General features: G+C 38.9%; 1 protein-coding gene across 2 annotated transcripts; it reads left to right on the plus strand.

Annotated features, from left to right (window-relative positions):
• Positions 1-1903: 1903 nt before the first annotated feature.
• On the plus strand, positions 1904-20176 carry kcnj19b (potassium inwardly rectifying channel subfamily J member 19b; the record flags this gene model as incomplete). Of its 2 annotated transcripts, XM_083555728.1 has the most annotated exons (3): positions 1904-3005; positions 16995-17211; positions 19182-20176. In XM_083555728.1, exons 1-3 carry the CDS (start codon positions 2340-2342, stop codon positions 19778-19780), a joined length of 1482 nt encoding a protein of 493 aa, XP_083411854.1. In that variant the 5' UTR covers positions 1904-2339. The 2 variants fall into 2 exon arrangements, with proteins under 2 accessions (XP_083411854.1, XP_083411855.1); XM_083555729.1 differs by lacking the exon at positions 19182-20176 and having other exon boundaries at positions 16995-17216.
• Between the last annotated feature and the right edge of the window lie 3073 nt (positions 20177-23249).

Below are 23249 nucleotides of genomic sequence, written 5' to 3' on the forward strand. Positions count from 1 at the left end.
AACATACTTTAAAAAATTTTAACACAGGGCCATGTAGTTTTGGATTTTGTTTTCCCTCAATAATAAAAACCTTCATTTTAAAACTGCATGTTGTATTCACTTGTGTTATCTTTCACTAATATTTAAATTAGTTTGATGATCTAAAACATTAAAGTCTGACAAACGTGAAAAAATAACAAATCAGAAATCAGCTCTCTATGAACATGGGATCCACTGCCTAAATAGCTCATAGACATAATAAACAAAGCCAGCAGCTTGATCCCCATTGCTCTATTATAGACTGCTCTACTGAACTTATTATTATTGTTATTATTATTAGTATTATTATTATTTGACAAAACATGAAATTAAAGTTCAAAGACTTTATGACTGAAAAGTACACAGCAGATAAATTGTAGGATTTTATTTATGTTTGTATATGAATTTCAAGTATGTGAATAGCATATGTCTTGAAAAAAAATGCATGTTTACATTAATTTTACTGTACTTCCAAATAAAGTACATTCTTTAAACAGTAGATGGCAACATATGATCTTGTGTTATCTGTTGTTTTGTTTACAGAGGATCTCTTGTGCCTTTGGTTTTCTCAAAGTATAGTCTGTATGGATAATTTGCTAAAACTGAGTGCAAGGTGGATAGGACACCAGTCCATCACAGGGCACCATGCACTCTCACATTAAACATGAGATTACTGTAGATAGTACCACTTAGAAACCACAGAGATTGCTTTGTGCTGTAATTAATACAGTTTTACTACAATTGTTTTAAAAATTATAATTTCTATAATAAGTTTACAGAACGCAGTTGACACAAACAGTTTTGCAGTTCTTCATAATAGACACAATGGTGAAACTATAATGAATTTCCTTGTTACACAATTACATTTGTTAAACATATAGTATACAACTATTATTAACTATAAAATCTCAATTTATAGTCACTCAAAATGGAGGCTTTTTCCACCTTCATTTTTAGAAAGTTATTAATTTAAAATTCATTTATTAATTTAAAATGTATTGAATTAATCTATATTTTTGTGAAGCTGCAGTGACAATGACCATTATTAAAATCAATATACTAATTAAATGCAATTGATATAAAATTGGACTTGGACAGTGGTAAGAAACCCACATGAGCATCAGGAGCACATGAGGAACTCAAAGTGGACTCTAACCTAAGATCAGACTTCAAAGGTGGAACACTTGGTCTATAGATTGGATTCAACTTCATTGCATACGTTACGGTACAAGGCCACAAAATGCTGTTAGCATCTAACCGGAAGTGCATTGGCAGTAGTGTAAAATATTTACATATTTACATAAGTGAAACATTTCTATGCATGCGCAAAATGATATGGACTGTGCAAAAAAATAAGGCTATTAAATACAGTGTGTGCAACATATGCAACATAAAGGTTATTATAGAGCATTTTTAGTATTAATGTGTGTATAAAGTATATGATGAGCAGTAAAAATTTTATATAAGTAGGATATATAATGTATATAAATCTTCCATAAAACATCCATATGAACATATGTCTATAAAATATATAGATTGTTTCCATCAGATCAGAACAAAGCATTCAGTGTGGCATTTACTCCACAATCACCGGTGATAATGTTATTACATTATAATTAATGTTTAATATCTTTAATGTAAATGTATTCAAATGTGTAGCATTCATGTGACTCCCTTTTTCCTGCATTACACGCTAATACTAATACTGATATAACATTTGGCTTGTAGAGCACAGACTGTTAAACAGCAGGTTGTTAAAGCGCAAGTGATGGAGTGAGATGTAACGCCTTCACTTTATGGCGCTGTTTTTCATCAGGCCACGCCCCCTACTCCCCTTCGCGTCCAATCACAGAGCCGGCTTCAAACAACGATGTAAATTTGTGGAGCTCGAACCACGGGCACGCCGTCACCGATCGCCGCAGTGTGTGTTTGTGTGTGTAGCGGGTCAGTGTGTGTAGTACGGCAGCGCAATGGAGGTGCGCAAATGACACACCGCAGCGCACTGGAACCGAGTCAGGGAAGAGATGCAATAATAATGGAAAGTACATGAAGTAATAATAATAATAATAATAATAATATTAATAATAAAAGAAAGTAAGCAAGGGGCGCTTTGTTCAAGAAGATGATTCAGTGTAAAGTTGTGGACAGGAGCCCAAATGTGCAGCTAATTCAGCATTTGTTCATAAAGGCTTAGGATTGAAAAAACAAAGTCTGAATTGCAGCTCGGAATGAACCAGCAGCATTGAGAGAGGTGCGTAATGCGCAAGTAGCTTTACAGGTAAACTTCAGCTGTACTCCACAGAAACATCATTAAAAGCACCATGTCGGCCATCAGAAGGAAATTCGGTGAGGAATACCAGGTTGTGAACACAACTCGAGCTGCGTCTTTCTCCGCGCCGGCCAAGCGCAAAAGGCAGCGCTTCGTGGAGAAGAACGGACGCTGCAACGTGCAGCACGGGAACCTGGGTGGCGAGACGAGCCGCTACCTCTCGGACCTGTTCACCACGCTGGTGGACCTGAAGTGGCGCTGGAACCTGCTTATCTTCCTGCTCACCTACACGGTGGCGTGGCTCGTCATGGCTTTCATGTGGTGGCTGATCGCGTACGCACGTGGAGACCTCGGCCGTGGCCACGACCCCGACTACACGCCGTGCGTGGCCAACGTGTACAACTTCCCCTCCGCCTTCCTCTTCTTCATCGAGACCGAGGCCACGATCGGCTACGGGTATCGCTACATCACGGAGAAGTGCCCCGAGGGCATCATCCTGTTCCTGTTCCAGTCTCTGCTCGGTTCCATCGTGGACGCCTTCCTCATCGGCTGCATGTTCATCAAGATGTCGCAGCCTAAGAAGCGCGCCGAGACGCTCATGTTCAGCCAGGACGCCGTGATCTCGCAGCGGGACGGAAAACTCTGCCTCATGTTCCGCGTGGGGAACCTCAGGAACAGCCACATGGTGTCGGCTCAGATCAGGTGCAAGCTCATCAAGGTAACGCGGTCCCCAGACGCATGTTCTTTTCCTTCCCTAACCTGTCACTATCTAAAAATACCTGCTGTAATCCATTCTTTAGGATTTCAATTACAGACAAAATCACCCACTAAATTGTTCACATGCATCCATCTGATCTTTAGATTTAATTTAGTTTACATGTTCACTGAGTGTTGATTAAAACATGGTGGCTTTTCTGCGATTATTACATTATTTTAAGATGATATGATAGTAATAGAGCAATAATTCCTCTTACACCATGATGTAAAAGTAACAATTCCTATCCAAAGATGATGAGAAAGTAATAATACCTGTCACACCTGATGCGTAAAAGACCATGAAAGTAAAGCAAAAAAGTTGCTTGCTGAAAAATTAAAACGCCCTTAAAGGTATGCACTTGGTGTCACATATTGTTCTCTCATGTTAACCTGCACCCTGACACATTCTTAATAACTGTGGCATGAACCACTGAGGAGAGCTGCTGTAACTGTGGTTAACACTCCACATTGTTTGAACTCTACCAAGACACAAAACAATGGTTTTTTTTATTCATTTTTGGGTTTGGGGACCCAAGCAACAGCAGTGTATTGATGCAATAGATACAAAGAACAGATCATGTCTTATAATATGTCTTCATTAAACAAACACTAATTGTATAGACTAGCATATCTTAATATAATCATATTGCAGTTATTTATTACATTTTAACGAGGGCACCATATATTGTGTCTGAGCTCAGTTCCAGATATTATAAATCCAAATTATAGATTAGTCAGTATATAAAAAACATGGTATTTTTGAGCACTTCTAGTATTTCCCATGTAAATGCTGGTATAGTACAGTCATGGAGGATACACACCAAGTGTGAATTTCCCACATATTCAAACCAGCGGTGTAAAAGTAATGTTATTTCATCACACGTGCAAAATGGAGCAATAAAACTTTAAACACTACTTTTTGAAATCGTGTTGCTCACCTTTCTCAGCCACATGATTTCACTAAAATCGCTAGTGTGAAAATATTTATTTAACACATGACAATAAATAGATGAGCAGGAAGGTTGGGACTATTTTTCCCCTTTATTGATCTTTGTCGAGAAGAAGAGCTCATGTCGACTTCTAAAGGTATAAATGATCACAGCCCAATTGGATTATACTAATCACATAAGCTTTAAAAAGAAAGTAAACTGATCAGATAATCACTTTTATGCTGCAGTCGATACATACATTAGTTTAAGCACAGAGATAGAGCCAAGGTACTGACATTCTAAGCACCCTTTTCACCCTATAAAACGTTACTGCAGAGCCCATACAGTATATGTCAGCCACAATGGTGATTTTCTCTGTTCTTGGTGAGCTGTCAGAAAATACCAGAGTCCTGTACTTTTTAAAGCTGAGGGAGTGGGTCATTATACCTTTGAAATGTAGCCTAAAGGACTGGGAGTAAAGAGGCTACATCAAGCACTCATCAGAACTACATCTCAAGGTTACTTAAGCTCAGTGTAATCAATCAATGCAACAATAATAAACACTCTACTAACAGACAGGTCACGGCATTTAATATTGAGAAGCAGTTCAAATAAATGCATGTAATATATACATGCAGTTCGAATAATTGCCGGGCCGATCTATCCGTGCCTGCGGCTGTCGTTCTGCCATGCTGTCAGATTAATTTTTCATTAGACAGAGCTGAAGTGTGGACACATACCATTACCTAAATAAAATACAGACTCATGGCCAGTGTAAGTGAGGAGGTTCTCTGTTGTATGTCCTGCCATGACTTTTTAATCGTTTTTGTAGTGGGGAAGAATAATTGATAGAGGGACAAGGGATGAAGGGATTAGTAAAATAGATATAGAGGATGCAATGAAAAAAAAAAGACAAGTGCAGGATTGAAGGACAGATCAGCGGGAGGATAATGTTCAAAACAGGTGTGTGTGTGTGTGTGTGTGTGTGTGTGTGTGTGTGTGTGTGTGTGTGTGTGTGTGGAGGGGGTGGTTTGGGGTTGGAGGGTGTACTCTGAGGCCTCGGGAAAGTAGAAAGTGATTGACAGGCCATTGCTGACAGCAGCAGATGAGAGCAGGTGCATTGCAGAGAAATTGAGTGGATTGATGGCTAACTTTAGGTGCTTCTTCTCTTCTCTCTCTCTCTCTCTCTCTCTCTCTCTCTCTCTCTCTCTCTCTCTCTCTCTCCCTCTCTCTGCTATAATCAACCCTAGAACAATAGATTAGAGGTCCGAGCATCCGCAGCAGTAGCAGCACATCATTGCACCAGATTGTTGTGCAGCGTAAGCACTCTGGCCTTACCTCTGAGATTTACACTCTGACTATCATAGTAGAGTTTTCTATCCGCTCTTAATGTGTTGACTTGTTCCAATGACAGAAACAAAGGAGCCAAGTGTGTAACGCACGACTGAACTTAATTAATTTAACTGAAAAGTAGGAAGTGCCTTCGCCACATTAGAATGATTTGAGTTTTGTAGGAGCCATTACATTGTATAGAGCCAGTTTAAAAAATAGGAAAAGTCAAGGGCACAATGCTGTGTAGCATTGCAGATGATGTCACAGAGCCATAGTTTTTGTTTAATGTTATACTTTCCGATTCTGACAATCTGTTTTGTAGGACTTGTGCATATGTTTATAGTTTTGTTCATAATTTCTCCATTGTTTTAGTCTGGCTAATTTACTATTAAACTGCTTTGAAGGACACATCATACGAATCACCAGACAGACTTTAAACAATGGTATTTTAATAAAAGGTTGTCCTAATGGTGTTGATCCAAATAAACAATAAAGTAATGATGTGCTATCTGTAACTATTCTTTTGAGCAATTGAAAAATTGAAAACTGAAGTCTATGTACAGTAGGGCTGAAACAACTAATCGATAAAATCGTTAATTAGTTGTCAACGAATGTCGTTATCGATTAGTTGGGCTGCTTGAGTTACGGGTTAGCGTGACCAAAAGATAACACACCCACTTGCGAAATAGCGCAGAGTACAGGTCAACCGGCAGCAGGAAAAAAGTGTGTGTCCTAAGTCATCTAAGGCATGGGAGCATTTTTTTATTAAACGCAACAAAGAACTTGCAAGTTATGCAAAGCGGAGATTGTGTGGCATTGAAGTACCACAGTGATGCATGAGCACATTAAAAAGAACACACACTGGTGTCATGGATGAAGGAGAAACATCAGCACAGTAAGCAAAAACGGTGTAATCCTCATTTTGTGAAAATGGTTTAGTTTAATGAAGTGCTATTGTGTAAACTGTTTGTTTGCTAACTTCCGGACAGTCGCACTGTATTTGTTCAGTCGTAACATAGTGATGGATTAAATTAAAACGTTATGAACAAACACTAAATCTAAAAGCAGCAAATAACAGAAGCAGTAAATTATATATATTTAGTCATGGTTGTGGTTTTCAGCGAATGCTTATGCATTTGTACAACAGTGCATATTTTTTTAATTAAGCCTGTTAGCTTGCTGCGTTTTTCTGGTCCATTCTCTCTAAAGCATTTGTCTACTACAACAGTTAACAGTCTGTTTTTTTACATGTGATTTACTGTGGCTATATTACGTTCAAATGCTTGTTTTCAGTGTTTGTATATTTAATTTATGCAAATATCTTGAACAATTATACAAAATTAAATTAATTAAATATTCCAGATGCTTATATCTTCACAACTGAACAAAATATCTGTGTATTTTTTTAACAATAATTGTCAAAATATTTTGTTGTATTATTTTATATATATATATTTTTTTAAGTGTTGAAGACACAAATGCCATAAGGTGATAAATGGTTTGTGTTAGCAAAATTAGCATTAGCTTACAACTTGATTTCTTTTATAATGTCACAAAAAAAAAAAGATGTACTAAATGTACTAAATAGAACAGTTTTTGCAAGAAGAAGACAATACCATCTTATATTAGATTATTATTTTAATATCAGTTCATATAACAGTGTCCCACCTGGAAGTGTGCTGTTTTTTTCTCTCACAAAATTCAATCAAAAGAAAATGCACTTTGATTGGAAAAGGAACTTTTAAAGGAACCCAACCAATCAACACTATGAAATCCGATAATACTGTAATACGCACTGCCAAAATTCTGCCCAGAATACTGTTTTCTTACATTAATTTTAAAACAGTAGTTTTCTATTGTTTGTAACTTATTGTAGATTTTTCTTTACAGCAGCTGTCATGTGCTGCTGTGGCAGTTAATAGCACAATAGCTTCCCACCATAATGATTTAAACACTCAAAACACTTAAGTTAGATGAAAACTTATTGACTAGCTGGGCTGGAACTCTCTGACTAGGTGATTGAATAAGCTCACCCACAAGATACTGCATCATGACATTTTTCCAAACCAATCTTCCACTGCAACAGCTGTCAGAGGTTTCCCTTCAGTTAAAGTGAACCCAAGAAATTTCATTAATATGAACTGACCATTTTATTAATAGCAGAGTCAGAGTTGAAAAATGATACAGCCCCACTTTGAAAGAGATTATTACAAATAATTAATAGTCACACCATTTAAAACTATAACTCGCATTCTGTTGGTAATAAACCTTGTTTTAATAGCAGATGTGCAGAACCAAACCATTGAAGAAATGTATTATTTAGCCATTAAGGAAATCATAAAACGGTAGCAATAGAGAAATGTTATAAAGCTCATTAACAGAGCACTGTTAGGAACACTACTAGTACTGGGTAGAGCTTCCATTTGCTATCAATTCTTAATGGATTGCACAAAATATTGAAAACATTCTTCAACATGACTGCATCAAGCTGCTATCCCTGCAGATTTTCCAGGTGCATTTCACCTTCTGAATCTCCTGTTCTACCACATCCCACAGTGACTGGGAAGGTGACTGAAGAGCACTGAATTTATTGTCATGTTCATGAAACCAGCTTGATTTTTCTTGATTTTTTTTGTGTCATGGTGCATTTTCATGTTAGAAGTAGTCATTAGTCGATGAGTAAATTGTGCCCATGAAGGGATGCACCTAGTGAGCAACAATAAAACTACATTGTGGTATTCATGTTACGATTGATTGGTATTAACAGCCCCAAAGTGTGCCATGAACAACTTCACAACACTATTACACAAACTCCAACAGCCTGGACTGTTGACACAGGGCAGGTTGGGTCTATGGATTCAATCTGTAAATGTCAAAATCTGTCCTTACAATCTGTATGTCCCAGATATCGAGATTCATCAGATCATGCTATATATTTCCTGTCTTCAGCTGTCCAATTTTGACTTCTTGGCTGACAGAAATGAAATCCAATATGGTCTTCTGATGCAGTAGCCCATCCCCCTCAAGGTTTGAGATGTGCATTGGAAAACCTTTCTGCTCAACGCAATTGTACAGTGTTTATTTGAGTTACAGTAGCCGTTCTGTCAGTTTGAACCAATCTGTCCATTTATTTTTGACCTCTCTCCACAAGAAGTTGTTTTTCCATCCACAAAACTGCCACTCACTATGTTTTTTTCTTAGTTACAGCAGGTACAGAAATATGGAATTTGAGAAATGATCAGTGGCGCTTTTACACACACATGCACGCACGCGCACACACAAACACACACACACACACACACACACACACACACACACACACACACACACACACACACAAACAGCTTTTTAAATTCAAACAGAGATAAATGTGGAGTCATTTGGTAGCAAATGGTGGCTTCAAGACCACAAAGCATTACAAGAAATTCACTTTTATCAATACAAACACTTTGATCCGTTCCCCAATGCATTCTACATACTATAGCATGTTGACTTGAGAGACATCTCTGTTCTCTGTTATTTCTTTAGCAAATGCTAGTTCACCACTCAATGTGCTCCACATAAGCAGCTATCCTACAAATATATAAAGAATAAATGATCCAGCCCCCATCTATACAGCCAAAACAGTGCTACAACATGGACACGTCTGACCAAAATAAGATTTCTTGGCAGTAAATGGAAAATTTTGCTACTAGCAAAGAATGAATGAACAGGTGAAATCTAGGATTGGATGGATTGTTTATATGTTATAGTCATTTTGAGTGTTTAGTCCTGTTTAATATAACAAGATGCTGTATCATGTCACAGGTGATGTTTTTTTTTAATTAACTGACAATTACTGAATCAATGATGTTTTGAGAAATTAAATTATTGATTTGACAGAAATAACAGACATGGATAATTGTGTTCTATGCTAAGACTACCACATGATTTCCACTCACAGACCTGTTTTCTACCAGTCAATCAAACCAAGCCCACATATAAACACTTTCTGTTGTGTGCCATATCTATGTGTTTTTATCTGAGACACAAACCTAAATGTCAAATCCAATCCAAAATTTCATGCTGTTACTCCAGCATTGTGAGACGTCAATATTTGGGCAGGTGGTGTTGGGCATGTGCACTATTTAGTCAAACATTCGTTGCCACTTGACCATCACACTTGTATTTAGTTCTTTCTAAAACCGTTGCCATAGTTGTAGACACATTTGAATGGAATGTCTTTGTAGAATGTATAAGTGTCTTTCTTTTTCTGAAACTAAGAGGCCCAAACCTGTTTCAGTATGACTGTGCCCCTGTGCACAAAACAAGGTCCATTAAGATATGGTTTGAAGGGTGAGTGCTGGCAGGTGCTTCCTCCAAGACACATAAAATCAGACATGCTATGTCACAGGGCAGTTGAACACACACATTTTACCATACATGACGGATGGGAGAGCTGGGGTTGGCCGGAACCCCAGCGGGGTCTTTGGTGGCCAACACCTCCATCCAAATCGGTGCTCTATTTCCGCCTCCTCACAAATTTCGCTGCGAATCAAAACGGAAAGACTGACGGCGTCTATCCATCAGAGGATGTACAAATATGCAGCGCAGTCAGTGTGCTTGCTGAACACTGTGACTTTACTGTACGCATACCAGGCAGAGATTTTGGAGGAGATAGGGCGACAGCTCTACAGGGGAGTGCCCAACCCGGCACTCTGGGACAAGATTTGTGTGGTGAGTGACCCAGCTCTGGAAAAAATGAGAGAAACCAGCACTCTCAGGTAACAAGAGGTTGAAGCTTTCAACCTCTGTTTACCTCACAAGCTATCACCGAAACCACCCTCTTAGCCAGCGCGACAGGTCTGCCGCAGCTGCAGGAGGGAGACCAGTTGGTGCGAGGAGTGCGAGACCAGCTCTCAGCAAGCAGCATGCTGGCCAGTGTCCGAGATTAGGCGGCTCGGGACCATGGGGGAAGCATCCGTTTGCGGCGTCTAGAAACTGTCCGCCCCACCCTGAGGTTAAAAAAAAAAGCGTACAGCCTGACACGCTAATGTTCCCCTATATTTCTCTCTCCACCTGCAAAGAGAATGAGGAGGGAACACAGCCCGGTTCTGGGTCCTCTTTTTGCGAGCCTTCTCAACTGGTGCGCATGTGCTGCTCAACCGTGGGTGTTATGCACGATTTCACGGGGGTACAGGCTTCAACCCGCCATGAATCCACCCAGGTTCAACAGGGTGTTAGTCTCGGTGGCCTAACAGCCAAGATCGACTCTTTTTTGAGCAAAAGGGCGATCAAGAGGAAAGCTGTCAGGGCTCTTGCTCCCAGTACTTTGTGATCCCGAGGAGGGGGAGCACATCTCTTAATCTGATCTTAGATCTACGTGTGTTAAACAAGCACCTAAGGAAATACTCATTCAAAATTTTGACACACAAAGTGCTTTGTCAGTCAATCCATCGAAACGATTGGTTTGTAATGATTGATTTATCGGACGCATATGTTCACATAGACGTTAACCCGTCTCACAGAAAATATCTGAGGTTTGCACACAGAGGCACTGCCTACGAGTTTCAAACTATTCCGTTCGGAATGTCTCTAGCTCCGAGAACTTTCAGCAAATATGTATTTTACCGTTAAGGAACCACGTGATGTGATTTTGTCTTATATAAACGATTATCTGATATGTTCCTCATCGAGAGCGCGAGCGATCAGAGATGCAGCTCAGCTATGCAGATAGTCACATTGTCTTGTTCCAGTGTTCAGTGGGAGACATATTATGTTTTCTCCAGCATTTGCTGGACAAAGGAAAAGCTTTCTCTACTTCGAAAAATTATATCTAGCGTCTAGTTCTGCATGTCATGTCGGGTTTGGCAACGAACCTGCAGGTCGGCACCCTTTAATAAGTCGTTTTATGAAAGTAGCACGCCGTAAGAGGCCGGTGTCTAGGCAGATGGTTCCACTGTGGGATCTGTCTATGGTCTTGGAGTCCCTTTTGAGCCATCAAATGGCATAGGGTTGAAATTTCTCTATCATAAGACGGCGCTGCTTGTGGCTCTGGTGACAGCTAAGTGTGTGAGCGAGCTGCAAGCCCTGTCTGTCAGTGCTTCCTGTATACAGTTTGCCCTAGGGCTCTCAAAAGTTTCCTTTTGCCCTAACCCGGCGTTTGTACCTAAAGTAATGGATTCTTCTTATAGATGTCTTATTGCAGAGCTTTCGGCGTTTCCACCCTCCTCCATTCTCTTCTCAGGAGGAGAAGAGGTTGAATTCCTTGTGCCCGGTGCGGGCTCTATACATATGTCAAGAGAACAGCAGGCTTCAGGAAGAATGACCAGCTGTTTGTGTCTTGGGCTGCTCCTCACAAGGGGAAGCCGTTGTCAAGACAGCGGCTGTCCCACTGAATTGTTGAGGCTAAATCTCTAGCCTTTGAATGCAGAGGTTCTCAGGCGCCTGAGGGTCTAAAGGCCCACTCTACTACGGGGGATGGTGACATCATGGGTCCTACTTAAGGGAGTTTCTGTTTAGGAAATTTGTGCGGCAGCTGGTTGGGCTACACCACACATCTTTGTGCAATTTTATGGACTGAATGTGTCTGAGTCATCCTTAGCACATGCAATGCTAGGAGCCAGAAGGTAGAGCCCATGTAATTTGGTATAGTGGGATCACGTGCAATCCGGGAGTGGTCTATATCTCCCATAGTGAAACACCAAGCGAAGTTAGAAAAAAAACAATGGGTTACTTAATGTAATCCTTGGTTCTTTGATAACAGAGTGAGGTGTTTCACTATGGAAATCGCTTTGGGCGTGACTAACTACAAAAGCTCTTGACAGACAGGTCAACCTGAGATCAGGCTCTTCTCTAGCAAATTATTAAATATTACCTGAGAGGGATTTCACACAGTGTATATTAGTATTGCTGTTACCCCTCAATCAATTTGCTTTGCTTCCTAAAAGCTTACCAAGAACCTTGAAGGCAGGTAAACTTCTGATTTACCACTTTTCTTTTATGTGAAATGAGCCTTCACTTTCTTTTATTCAAGTGTTCCAGGAAAAAAGAAAAGTATTTCAGCAAGGACACCAATTTTATGCAGACGTAGCTTTGATTAGTAGCTGTATGACAACAGTACATAACATTTTTCATGTTTTTTTTTAAACCTGACGACAGCCATCCTCTCATTTCGCTGTGATCTGGTTTTAATGTTTTTTTGTTTATGCTTCAGTCATCTGTTGAAAGTAATTTTTAAAGTATAAGCATAAATTACATATATGTCTGCTTAAGTAAGTGTGTCTGGTTGTATTGGGGCTGTTTCTCCTATAGCACAGAGGATAATGTGTGGGTTACTGTGTCTATCCTGTGAAAAGTCTCACCCCTTGGTCTGGGTACACCACCACCAGTGCATCTCAGTCTGTTTACCATCTGGAGCGGCAAGCGCTTGCCGCCAGCTCTGTCCCACTCTCCTGCCAGTCCCTTATGCTCATGTGCAGAGACACAACTCTAAAGACTACACATTGGAATGATTTGAACTAGAAAGGCATCAAAACTGTTTTTTTGTTGTTTTTTTGGACTGAGTACAAGTATGAGAACATTTGTTTTGGTATTCTTTATTACAAATACCGATACTGAATCTGAAATAAATATCATGCACTTGTATTAACACTTGGGAAAATAATTTAGTTCTGTGTATGTTGATTGCTGCCATGTACTTCTAGCTTCAAGAATTCCTGCTAAGTTTTGTGATAGGTGGCACAGAGTGTGGGTCATGAGTATAAACATGGTCAATACAAAAATGAGCGGTGAAAATGCGTCCTGAACAAGTGCTTGCAGAAAGGAACTGTTCTAATGCTCTGAAGATCCTGTGTGCACTTTCTATATTGCACCAGACTTACAGCTCACATTTCATAGCACCTTGCTCTTATTTTTAATGGCCACCATCACTGATACTGCTCTGCATGCTTAGACTGGCTGAAATAGTTTTTAAATGCCATTAGGTGTTTTATTAAGTTATCCAACTGTAGAAAATTATGTAGTACATCCACTTTATATAATCATAGAGCACATTTTGCAGTGTTTCTTTCTCTTTTTTGATGACTCATTGTGGAATGAATCCAGATCACTGTCATTTCATACTGTCTGTCCTTTTGCACCACACAATATCGTATAAACTCTCATGCTGGTATAGGAGTGTTTTCAACAGAAAAAGTACAAGTAAATACTGATCAATGATACCACTTTAGGCAGCGAAGCAGGCCTGATTAAATTAATCTAACATCATGTAAATGTTGCTGCTTAAGTTTACAGCCAGCAAGAAGATCTACTTTAGTGCTGTGTATAGCTATATATTGTTATTCAGTCAGAATTTTCAGCTTGTGTACTGTAAGTGTTCTGTACATTGTGTCAAGCTTACTTATGAAGGCAACAGTGTTTATCTCCTGACTCTTGTAGTGCGAGTCATTCGTTCTTTTATCACATGACTCCCATAGACGCTATTTTTATACTGGAAACAGAATTGAGTAGTTTATCTCATGAGTCCTCTGGTTAGAGTCATTTGTCCCTATAAAAAAATAAATGCACTTTTACACATGTGAAATATAATAATTTTTTTTAAAACCCTCATTTAAAATTTTGAACAAATTTTAAATTTAAATAATTATAAATAAAAATACAAATAATAAATAAATACTGCTACTACTACTTCTTCTTCTTTCGGCTACTCCCATTAAGGGTAACCAAAACAGATCATCCGTCTCCATACTACTATGTACTCTACATCTGTCTCTTAAAACAACTACCTGCATGTCTTTCCTCACTACATCCATAAACCTCCTCTTTGGCCTTCCTTTTTCCTACTTCCTGGAGGCTCCATCCTTCTACCTTCTTCTACCAATTTTGTACGTTGTCCTCAAAACATCCTACATGTGCCATCTGTCTAATGAACTAATTTCTAATCCTGTTCATCCTTGTCACTTCTAATACAAATCTCAGCATCTTCAGCTCTGCTACCTCCAGCTCCACCTTCTGTCTTTCACTCAATGCCACTGTCTCTAAACCATACAACATCGCAGGTCTCACCACAGTAATATAAACTTTCCCTTTCACTCTTGCAGATACCTTCTATTAAAAATCACTCCTGCCACTCTTCTCCAACCACTCCACCCTGCCTGCACTCTTTTCTTCACTTCTCTAACACACTCTCTATTACTTTGCACTGTTGACCCCAGGTACCTGAACTCCTCCACCTAAACCACTTCTCCCTGCACCCGCACCACTCCGCTGCCCTCCCTCTCATTCACACATGTACCCTGTTTTATTCCTACTGGCTTTCAATCTCCTTCTCTCCAGCGCATTCCTCCACCTCTCCAGGCTCTTCTCAACCTCTCCATCATCACTGCAAACAGGAAAGGGCTCAGAGCCGATCCGTGATGCAATCCAACCTCCACCTTGAACCAGTCTGTCGTTTCTACTGCACACTTCACTGCTGTCACACTGTCCTTACATGTCCTGCACCACCCTCACATACTTCTCTGCCACACCTGACTTTCTCATACAGTACCACAACTCCTCTCTCAGCACCCTGTCGTACACGTTCTCTAAATCCACAAACACACAATGCAACTCCTTCTGACCGTCTCTGTACTTCTCTATCAACATTCTCGAAGCAAATAATGCATACTGCATACTGTTGCTCACAGATGGTCACCTTTTCCCCCAGCCTGGCTTCCACTACTCTTTCCCATAACTTTATAGTGTAAATCAGTGGTCCCCAATCCCCAGGGCGCGGACCGGCACCGGTCTGTCGGTCAATTGGTACCGGGCCGCGCAGAAAGAATACATAACTTACATTATTTCCGTTTTATTTATTATCTGAATGTTTTATTTTGGAAAATTACCGGATTCTCTCTGCCACCTCTGTCTATGACTCACTCTTGATGCACATCATGATGCCTCGGTCACATGTCTTAACTCCATCCGCTACCTTCTTAAAGGGGCTGCTCTGGCCGCTAACACATAATACATTACCGCTAAATTAAAACCCCCAAGCTAGCAAAATGCACAAAAAACAACACAGAGGATTCACATTAATTATTATATTTAGAAAATTCCAGTTTTTATGCTGGTCGTATAATTAAATTTTTTTGTATTTATTCGCCACACTTTAATGGTGTCCATGGCACAAAAAAGGCTGGGGACCGCTGGTGTAACTGATAAAATTAATTCCCCTGTAGTTACTGCAGGTCTGCACATCTCCCTTATTCTTAAAAATTGGTACCAGCAAACTATTTCTCCATTCCTCAGGCATCCTCTCACCTTCCAAAATTTTGTTAAACAATCTGGTTAAAAACTCCACTGCCATCTTTCCTGAACATCTCCATGCTTCTACTGGTATGTCATCTGGCCTAATCGACTTTCCACTCTTCATTCTTTTAATCGCTGCTCTCACTTCCTTCTTACTAATGCTATTCACTTCCTGCTTCACCATCTTCACATCATCCAACCATCTCTTTCTTTTTTTTTCCTCATTCATCAGCTGACTTGTGGAGCATAAGCACTGATGACATTTATCATCACCCCTTTGACTTTCAGCTTCATCACCCTATCAGAAACTCTCTTCACCTCCACTCACTCTTACTACACTATTTCTCTTTCTATCCACACCATGATAGAACAGTTTAAACCCACCTCCAATGTTCCTGGCCTTACTCCCTTTCCACTTAATCACCTGGACACACAACATAACTACCTTTCTCCTCTCATCATATCAGCTACCTCTCTCCCTGTACCAGTCATAATGCCAACATTTAAAGTACCAACCCAAACCTCCACTCTCCGCCCACTCTCTTTCCCTGTCGTCTCTGTAGACGTCTTCCTCCTCTCCTTCTCCTCCTTCGGCCAACAGTAGCACAAATTCCATCGGTACCCTGTTGGCTAATGATACCTGTGTTGGTCGTTGGTAACCCAGGTCTCGACCAATCCGGTATGAAATTCTAATTCGCACATGTTGGCCCATTTGGCACATGATTCACGCTGGATGCCCTTCCTAACGCAACCCTCCCCATTTATCCGGGCTTGTGCAACTCTAATGGCTGGGTTACTGCTAATACTACTTCTTATGATAGTAAGGATGATTATAATAGTTATAATGATACTATAATAATAATTATAAAAAACATGCATGCATATTCTAAAGTTTAATGAGAATTTTTAAAAGGGTTATCTCTGTTGCTCTGTTTGATCATGAATTAGTTGAAAATGGTCCAATTAAAGAAATTCCAGTAGCAAGTCCCCACTGAGCTTTAAGCACTTGGCAGTAAAAGCAGATGGTGAAACAGGATGTTAATTATGTTAATTTATGACCTCAAATCTAAATGATAGATTTTCAGTATGTTACATGGGATGTTTAAGATTAATGGGTAAAATCAGCTTTTTTTGTTTCTGTTCAGCTCCCACAGGGTTTCACTCTCTGTTTTGTCTTTATATTGGAGTTAAAGTATTACTCCCAAACAGCACATTAAGATCTCCATTGACTTCATTAATACTTTAATCTCAGTGATTGTTTGGTGCAATTCAACACTGTCAAAAGAGCAAAAGAAAAAACAGAATTAGTCACATGGCATCCGTGTTCATTAAGCAAGTCTGGCACTCATCCAGATACCAGGGGAAAAGCACTTTTGAAAAGGTTCATTACCTGAGCAGCATTTTTATTCTGTTTCCTGCAGTCTCGTCAGACACCTGAGGGGGAGTTTCTACCCTTGGACCAAAGAGAGCTGGACGTTGGGTTTGGGACGGGCGCCGACCAACTCTTCCTCGTCTCTCCTCTCACCATCTGCCACGAGATTAATCCCAAGAGCCCGTTCTTCGACCTCTCACAGCGCTCGCTCATGAGCGAGCAGTTTGAGATTGTTGTTATCCTTGAAGGGATAGTGGAAACCACAGGTTAGCATAGTACTGAGATCACTAGACAAACAAAATGGATTGGGGTCTAAATGATTCATGTCAAGCCATTATGTGGTCAGAGAAAACCATGATAAATATAGATGCACTCAAAGGTAAAAGCAGTGCTTCACTGCTTGTCTGTGCACCGCTATCTTTTTCCATGTTGGATTGATACTGCCTGCTATTTCTCTCTCTTTCTCTCTCTCTCTCTCTCTCTCTTTCTTTCTCTCTTTCTTTCACATTAGATTTTTGTTATCTAACAGTACCTTTGTATCTAATTTAGAGTTCTTATGGATGGAGTCTGTCAGTCCTTGTCCTCTTCTTACTATTTCTCAGCATTAACTTAATTCATTTATCTAACTGATCTCTTTTTAGAATTTTATAGATTAAGTCTCAGCTGAAGTGGACACTGATTTACAAGATGACTTTCAGTGTCTTGTCATTTTAGGTTTAATAATGATTCTCTGCTTAGACCAAGGAGAATTAAAGATGTTTCATAACTAGCAAACATCACACTTTTAGACAAGAGCATTGAAAAAGTGGAGCACAAGTGGTAAATGATAATATCCAAGCGTGTATAAACTTAAAGGTGCCTTAAACAAACTGTCAAACAACAGCAGAGAAAGTTAAGGCTTTGTTTTTCTGTAAAGTAATCTCAGAAGATGCAAATCGAAAAGTATTGTTTAATGCAATCGATTTTGATTTTAACCCTTGGAATCAAGGTGCTATTGTGCTTTCCAATTCGATCATCCACTTAAAGGCTCTCTGTCTGGATTCCTGACTCTTTTTGATCTACTTTCATTAGCACAGTTAGCATTTGTACACTTTAAGATGAAGTGTTCCATTTACAAGCTTGATATATTTTCTCCGTGCCATTTTTTAAAGATAGTTTGAACACTTGTACCCTTGCGACATCTATAAATAAGCTCTTAGGCAAATTCAGTTGTTTCAAGATTTTAACTATTTTTTTTTTTTATATATCATTTTTTAATATCATACATAATCATACAATGTCAAATATAATCTATTAAAGATGCTGGTAAGATCGAATCTTTCATTATTTTAGAGAGAGTTGTCAATTCACAGCTCTACTCCTATCTAAATACATGTAATATTTTACATGCATTTCAGTCTTGCTTCAGACCCCTACATAGCATTGCATCTGCATTAATGAGGGTCCCAGCAATATTTTACTCTCCATGGATCCTGGCACACATGCTATCTTAGTTTTATTTACAGTTTTCTTCTCAATCATCTTGCATGCATGATGGCTGTCCATTATTTTGCCTTCTGTTTAAAATGTTTGCCTTTCATATGCTTTCTTTTTTATTATTCAGAAGTTCAGCATATATAATTATTATTTAACTGCAAATTAAAAATGTTTATTTCCCAGTAAGTTTATTTTTTTACAAGAAGTGTTTAAAATTTTTGATTTTTTAATATATTTTAAACACAAATTTTCTATAATTAAAAAAAAGCAAAAAGCAAAACAAGTTTTAATGTAACCTTATAGAAATAGAAGGTAAAGATTACGTAGAAATAAGTAATAATCCCCTGAAATAAGAATAATGATCTAATTTTCAGTTTATTGTAATCTTATAATCAGAAATACGAGATAAATGTAATTATATTCCTGATAGTTTCACTTGGATTTTATGTGGAAAATTCTGGAACTCTGGAAGAGTCTTCTTGTCAGGTTCGATTCTTCAATAGCCACTTCTTTATAGCAATCTTCTTTAAAAGATATTTGTATTGTTTAGCTTTTGTACAGTTTGAAATAGGTATCTTTTATTGTTATTATTATTGTTATTATTATTATTATTATTATTATTATTATTATTATTATTATTATTATTAATTATTAATAGTTTCTGTTTTTAATGGGCTCTATAAATAGAGGTTGACTTGACTGAACTGATACTTCTCTTTCTTTCACTCTCTCTCTTTTTCTCTCTCTCTGTCTTTTTCAGGTATGACATGCCAGGCTCGGACATCTTACACAGAGGATGAGGTGTTATGGGGGCACCGCTTTCTTCCTGTTATGTCTCTTGAGGAAGGTTTTTTCCGAGTGGACTATTCACAGTTCCACAGCACTTTCGAGGTGCCCACACCTCCCTACAGTGTTAAGGAACAGGAGGAATCATCTTGCCTGCCTTCCCCTGCTCCTCCTCTTACCCCGACTTCAGGAGATCCACGAAGCCGCAGAGAGCGCATCTTTTCCCTTGATTTTGCCTCCAATACTGAAGGAATGGCTTCTAGGTTGCCCAGCAAACTCCAGCGTATGAGCTCGAGAAATGGCAATGAAGCTGGTAAAGGCAGCAGTTCACAAGCAGCTGAAAAAACATCTAACACAGGTGACCCCTTACGCTCATCAGTCAGATTGGAGGAGTCCAACAACCAGATGAAAGCAGAGCCACATATCCTGTCAGTAGGAGAACTGGAGCATCACAGACTGTCTCTAATGCCTACTTCTCTGACAGGGCCCAACCTCAACCAGTTGCCAGTGGGTGGCGGCCGGCCTGAGGACAGCCTACCCGAGAAGCTGCGCAGGATGAATGTGGAGCGCTGAGTTGACCATGAGCTGAAACTGTGGACTTTTAACCAGAACAGACTGATTAACTGAGGTTCTGGAAAGAGAAAGCTAGTTTTGAAACACAAACTTTACTATACAAAATATAAACCTTAGCTGGACTATACTGTGATTCTTTTAAATTATTACAAAAAGGAAACAGCCATGTCTGTCATTGTCGAACTGATTTCATCTTTATCAGACAGCATTCTATTCAGTTTCCAATAAGCCTTATATATCTACAGAATTGAAACTAAGCGAACTGTTTTTGTGGCAGATCTTCATAAGTATCATACGATTCTGTTCATTATTGTATGCTTGACTGATCTAACGCAGTTATGTTCTTGTTTTAGTACTGATTAAGCATGTGTCGATAATCAGTTATACAATAAGGCACCGAATATATATATATATACAGTGAGGAAAATAAGTATTTGAACACCCTGCTATTTTGCAAGTTCTCCCACTTAGAAATCATGGAGGGGTCTGAAATTGTCATCGTAGGTGCATGTCCACTGTGAGAGACATAATCTAAAAAAAAATCCAGAAATCACAATGTATGATTTTTAAACTATTTATTTGTATGATACAGCTGCAAATAAGTATTTGAACACCTGAGAAAGTCAATGTTAATATTTGGTACAGTAGCCTTTGTTTGAGGTCAAACGTTTCCTGTAGTTTTTCACCAGGTTTGCACACACTGCAGGAGGGATTTTGGCCCACTCCTCCACACAGATCTTCTCTAGATCAGTCAGGTTTATATCCTGTCGCTGAGAAACACAGAGTTTGAGCTCCCTCCAAAGATTCTCTATTGGGTTTAGGTCTGGAGACTGGCTAGGCCATGCCAGAACCTTGATATGCTTCTTACAGAGCCACTCCTTGGTTATCCTGGCTGTGTGCTTCGGGTCATTGTCATGTTGGAAGACCCAGCCTTGCCCCATCTTCAATGCTCTAACTGAGGGAAGGAGGTTGTTCCCCAAAATCTCGCAATACATGGCCCCGGTCATCCTCTCCTTAATACAGTGCAGTCGCCCTGTCCCATGTGCAGAAAAACACCCCCAAAGCATGATGCTACCACCCCCATGCTTCACAGTAGTGATGGTGTTTCTGGGATGGTACTCATCATTCTTCTTCCTCCAAACACGTTTAGTGAAATTATGACCCAAAAGTTCTATTTTGGTCGCATCTGACCACATGACTTTCTCCCATGACTCCTCTGGATCATCCAAATGGTCATTGGCAAACATAAGACGTGCCTGGACATATGCTGGTTTAAGCAGGGGAACCTTCCGTGCCATGCATGATTTCAAACCATGACGTCTTAGTGTATTACCATCAGTAACCTTGGAAACGGTGGTCTCAGCTCTTTTCAGGTCATTGACCAGCTCCTCCCGTGTAGTTCTGGGTTGATTTCTCACCTTCCTTAGGATCATTGAGACCCCACGAGGTGAGATCTTGCATGGAGCCCCAGTCCGAGGGAGATTGACAGTCATGTTTAGCTTTTTCCATTTTCTAATGATTGCTCCAACAGTGGACCTTTTTTCACCAAGCTGCTTGGCAATTTCCCCGTAGCCCTTTCCAGCCTTGTGGAGGTGTACAATTTTGTCTCTAGTGTCTTTGGACAGCTCTTTGGTCTTGGCCACGTTAGTAGTTGGATTCTTACTGATTGTATGGGGTGGACAGTTGTCTTTATGCAGCTAACGACCTCAAACAGGTGCATCTAATTTAGGATAATAAATGTAGTGGAGGTGGACATTTTAAAGGCAGACTAACAGGTCTTTGAGGGTCAGAATTCTAGCTGATAGACAGGTGTTCAAATACTTATTTGCAGCTCTATCATACAAATAAATTGTTAAAAAATCATATATTGTGATTTCTGGATTTTTTTTTTTAGATTATGTCTCTCACAGTGGACATGCACCTACGATGAAAATTTCAGACCCCTCCATGATTTCTAAGTGAGAGAACTTGCAAAATAGCAGGGTGTTCAAATACTTATTTTCCTCACTGTATATATATATATATATATATATATATATATATATATATATATATATATATATATATATATATATATATATATAAAAATATATATATATATATATATATATATAAATATATATATATATATATATATATATATATATATATATAATGTATTTACCACACAATCTTGTTAGCCCCATTGGAAAGGCAGAATAAGATATAGCCAAGATATATTGCACAGTTTTGAAGGCAGCATTGCATGTGTATTTCATTGCATAGGCAAATGATTAACAACAAAAAAAAAAAAAACAGAGTGCACTGATTTAGTCATCTTACTTTTCATGCTATAGACCCTATTTTAAACTCTCAGTTGTGCTTTAATCCAAGCCAAGCTGTTAGTGAATGCAACAAAAGTCAAAGGCGCAGCTTGCTTGAAGTGACATATAATGGTGCTGAGCTGAATGCAATGCCTGCTGAGGTTTTGTTTAAAATGCTGCCAGCAACCCAGGGCCCAAGTTTGTAGGTATTTACTGAAATACAATATAGTAAAGATATTTAAACTCTGTTAAAAGCTTAAGCAATTAAGGTGATATGAAAATCTTGATATCTGCACATAACGATTTCTGATAAATTCTATATTTTTATTAAGTTGGATAGAAATGATTTGGTGTGATTAATTATTTATAGGCAAAGGTTTTACAATGTGAAAGGTTAATGTTACATTAAATTTTCTTTCAGTAAGAGGTTACTTCTAAAACTACCAATTAGCTGTTAACCTGACCTTATAAGGCATACATAATGACTTAATTGCTATATACAGATGGGTGACAAGGGAATGGATGGGAATGTGAATGATGTGAATGATGTGTTTTGGCCTTCACAGTGATCATATCAACTTATTCAAAGGAATATCTTTTGAACAAATGGTTCTAGAGACTTTATAAGTAGATTTATGCAGTAAAAAGCTCTTGGTGCCTCAACACCTTTCTAATACTCTTTATGTAGGTTTTTACTTTAATGTGTCACCCACAGTAAGAATGCAGGATTTAGGGATAATGAATAATTATTATAAATGCCTTTATTTCTATATAGATATAAATAGATTTCATCTATTCAAATGTTACAATAAATTATTTCAGTGATCATTTTACTTAATGTTATTTTAGATATGCATCTATAGCAAAGAATGCTGTTTTTTTGGGAGTCTTAAATATGCATAATGTTATGTGCACAACTCCTCACGCTATTTTATTTCAGTGACTGCAGGACACGCATGTGTTACTTACATTACTTTCGGTCTGTGTACAGACAAAGGAGACAATGAGGCATCAGAGATCTAGTTGTAATGATCATTTCTACAGTAAAACTTCCGGCTCTCACCTTAGGCTGTGGGTGGAAGTGAAACTAATTCAGTTAGTCCTCAACAGGACATTAATCACATATATTTACCATGCAGTGTGCGCCTACCACCACAACTTCATTA

Source organism: Silurus aristotelis (genome assembly GCF_946808225.1).
Source record: "Silurus aristotelis genome assembly, chromosome: 12".
NCBI classification, from domain to species: domain Eukaryota; kingdom Metazoa; phylum Chordata; class Actinopteri; order Siluriformes; family Siluridae; genus Silurus; species Silurus aristotelis.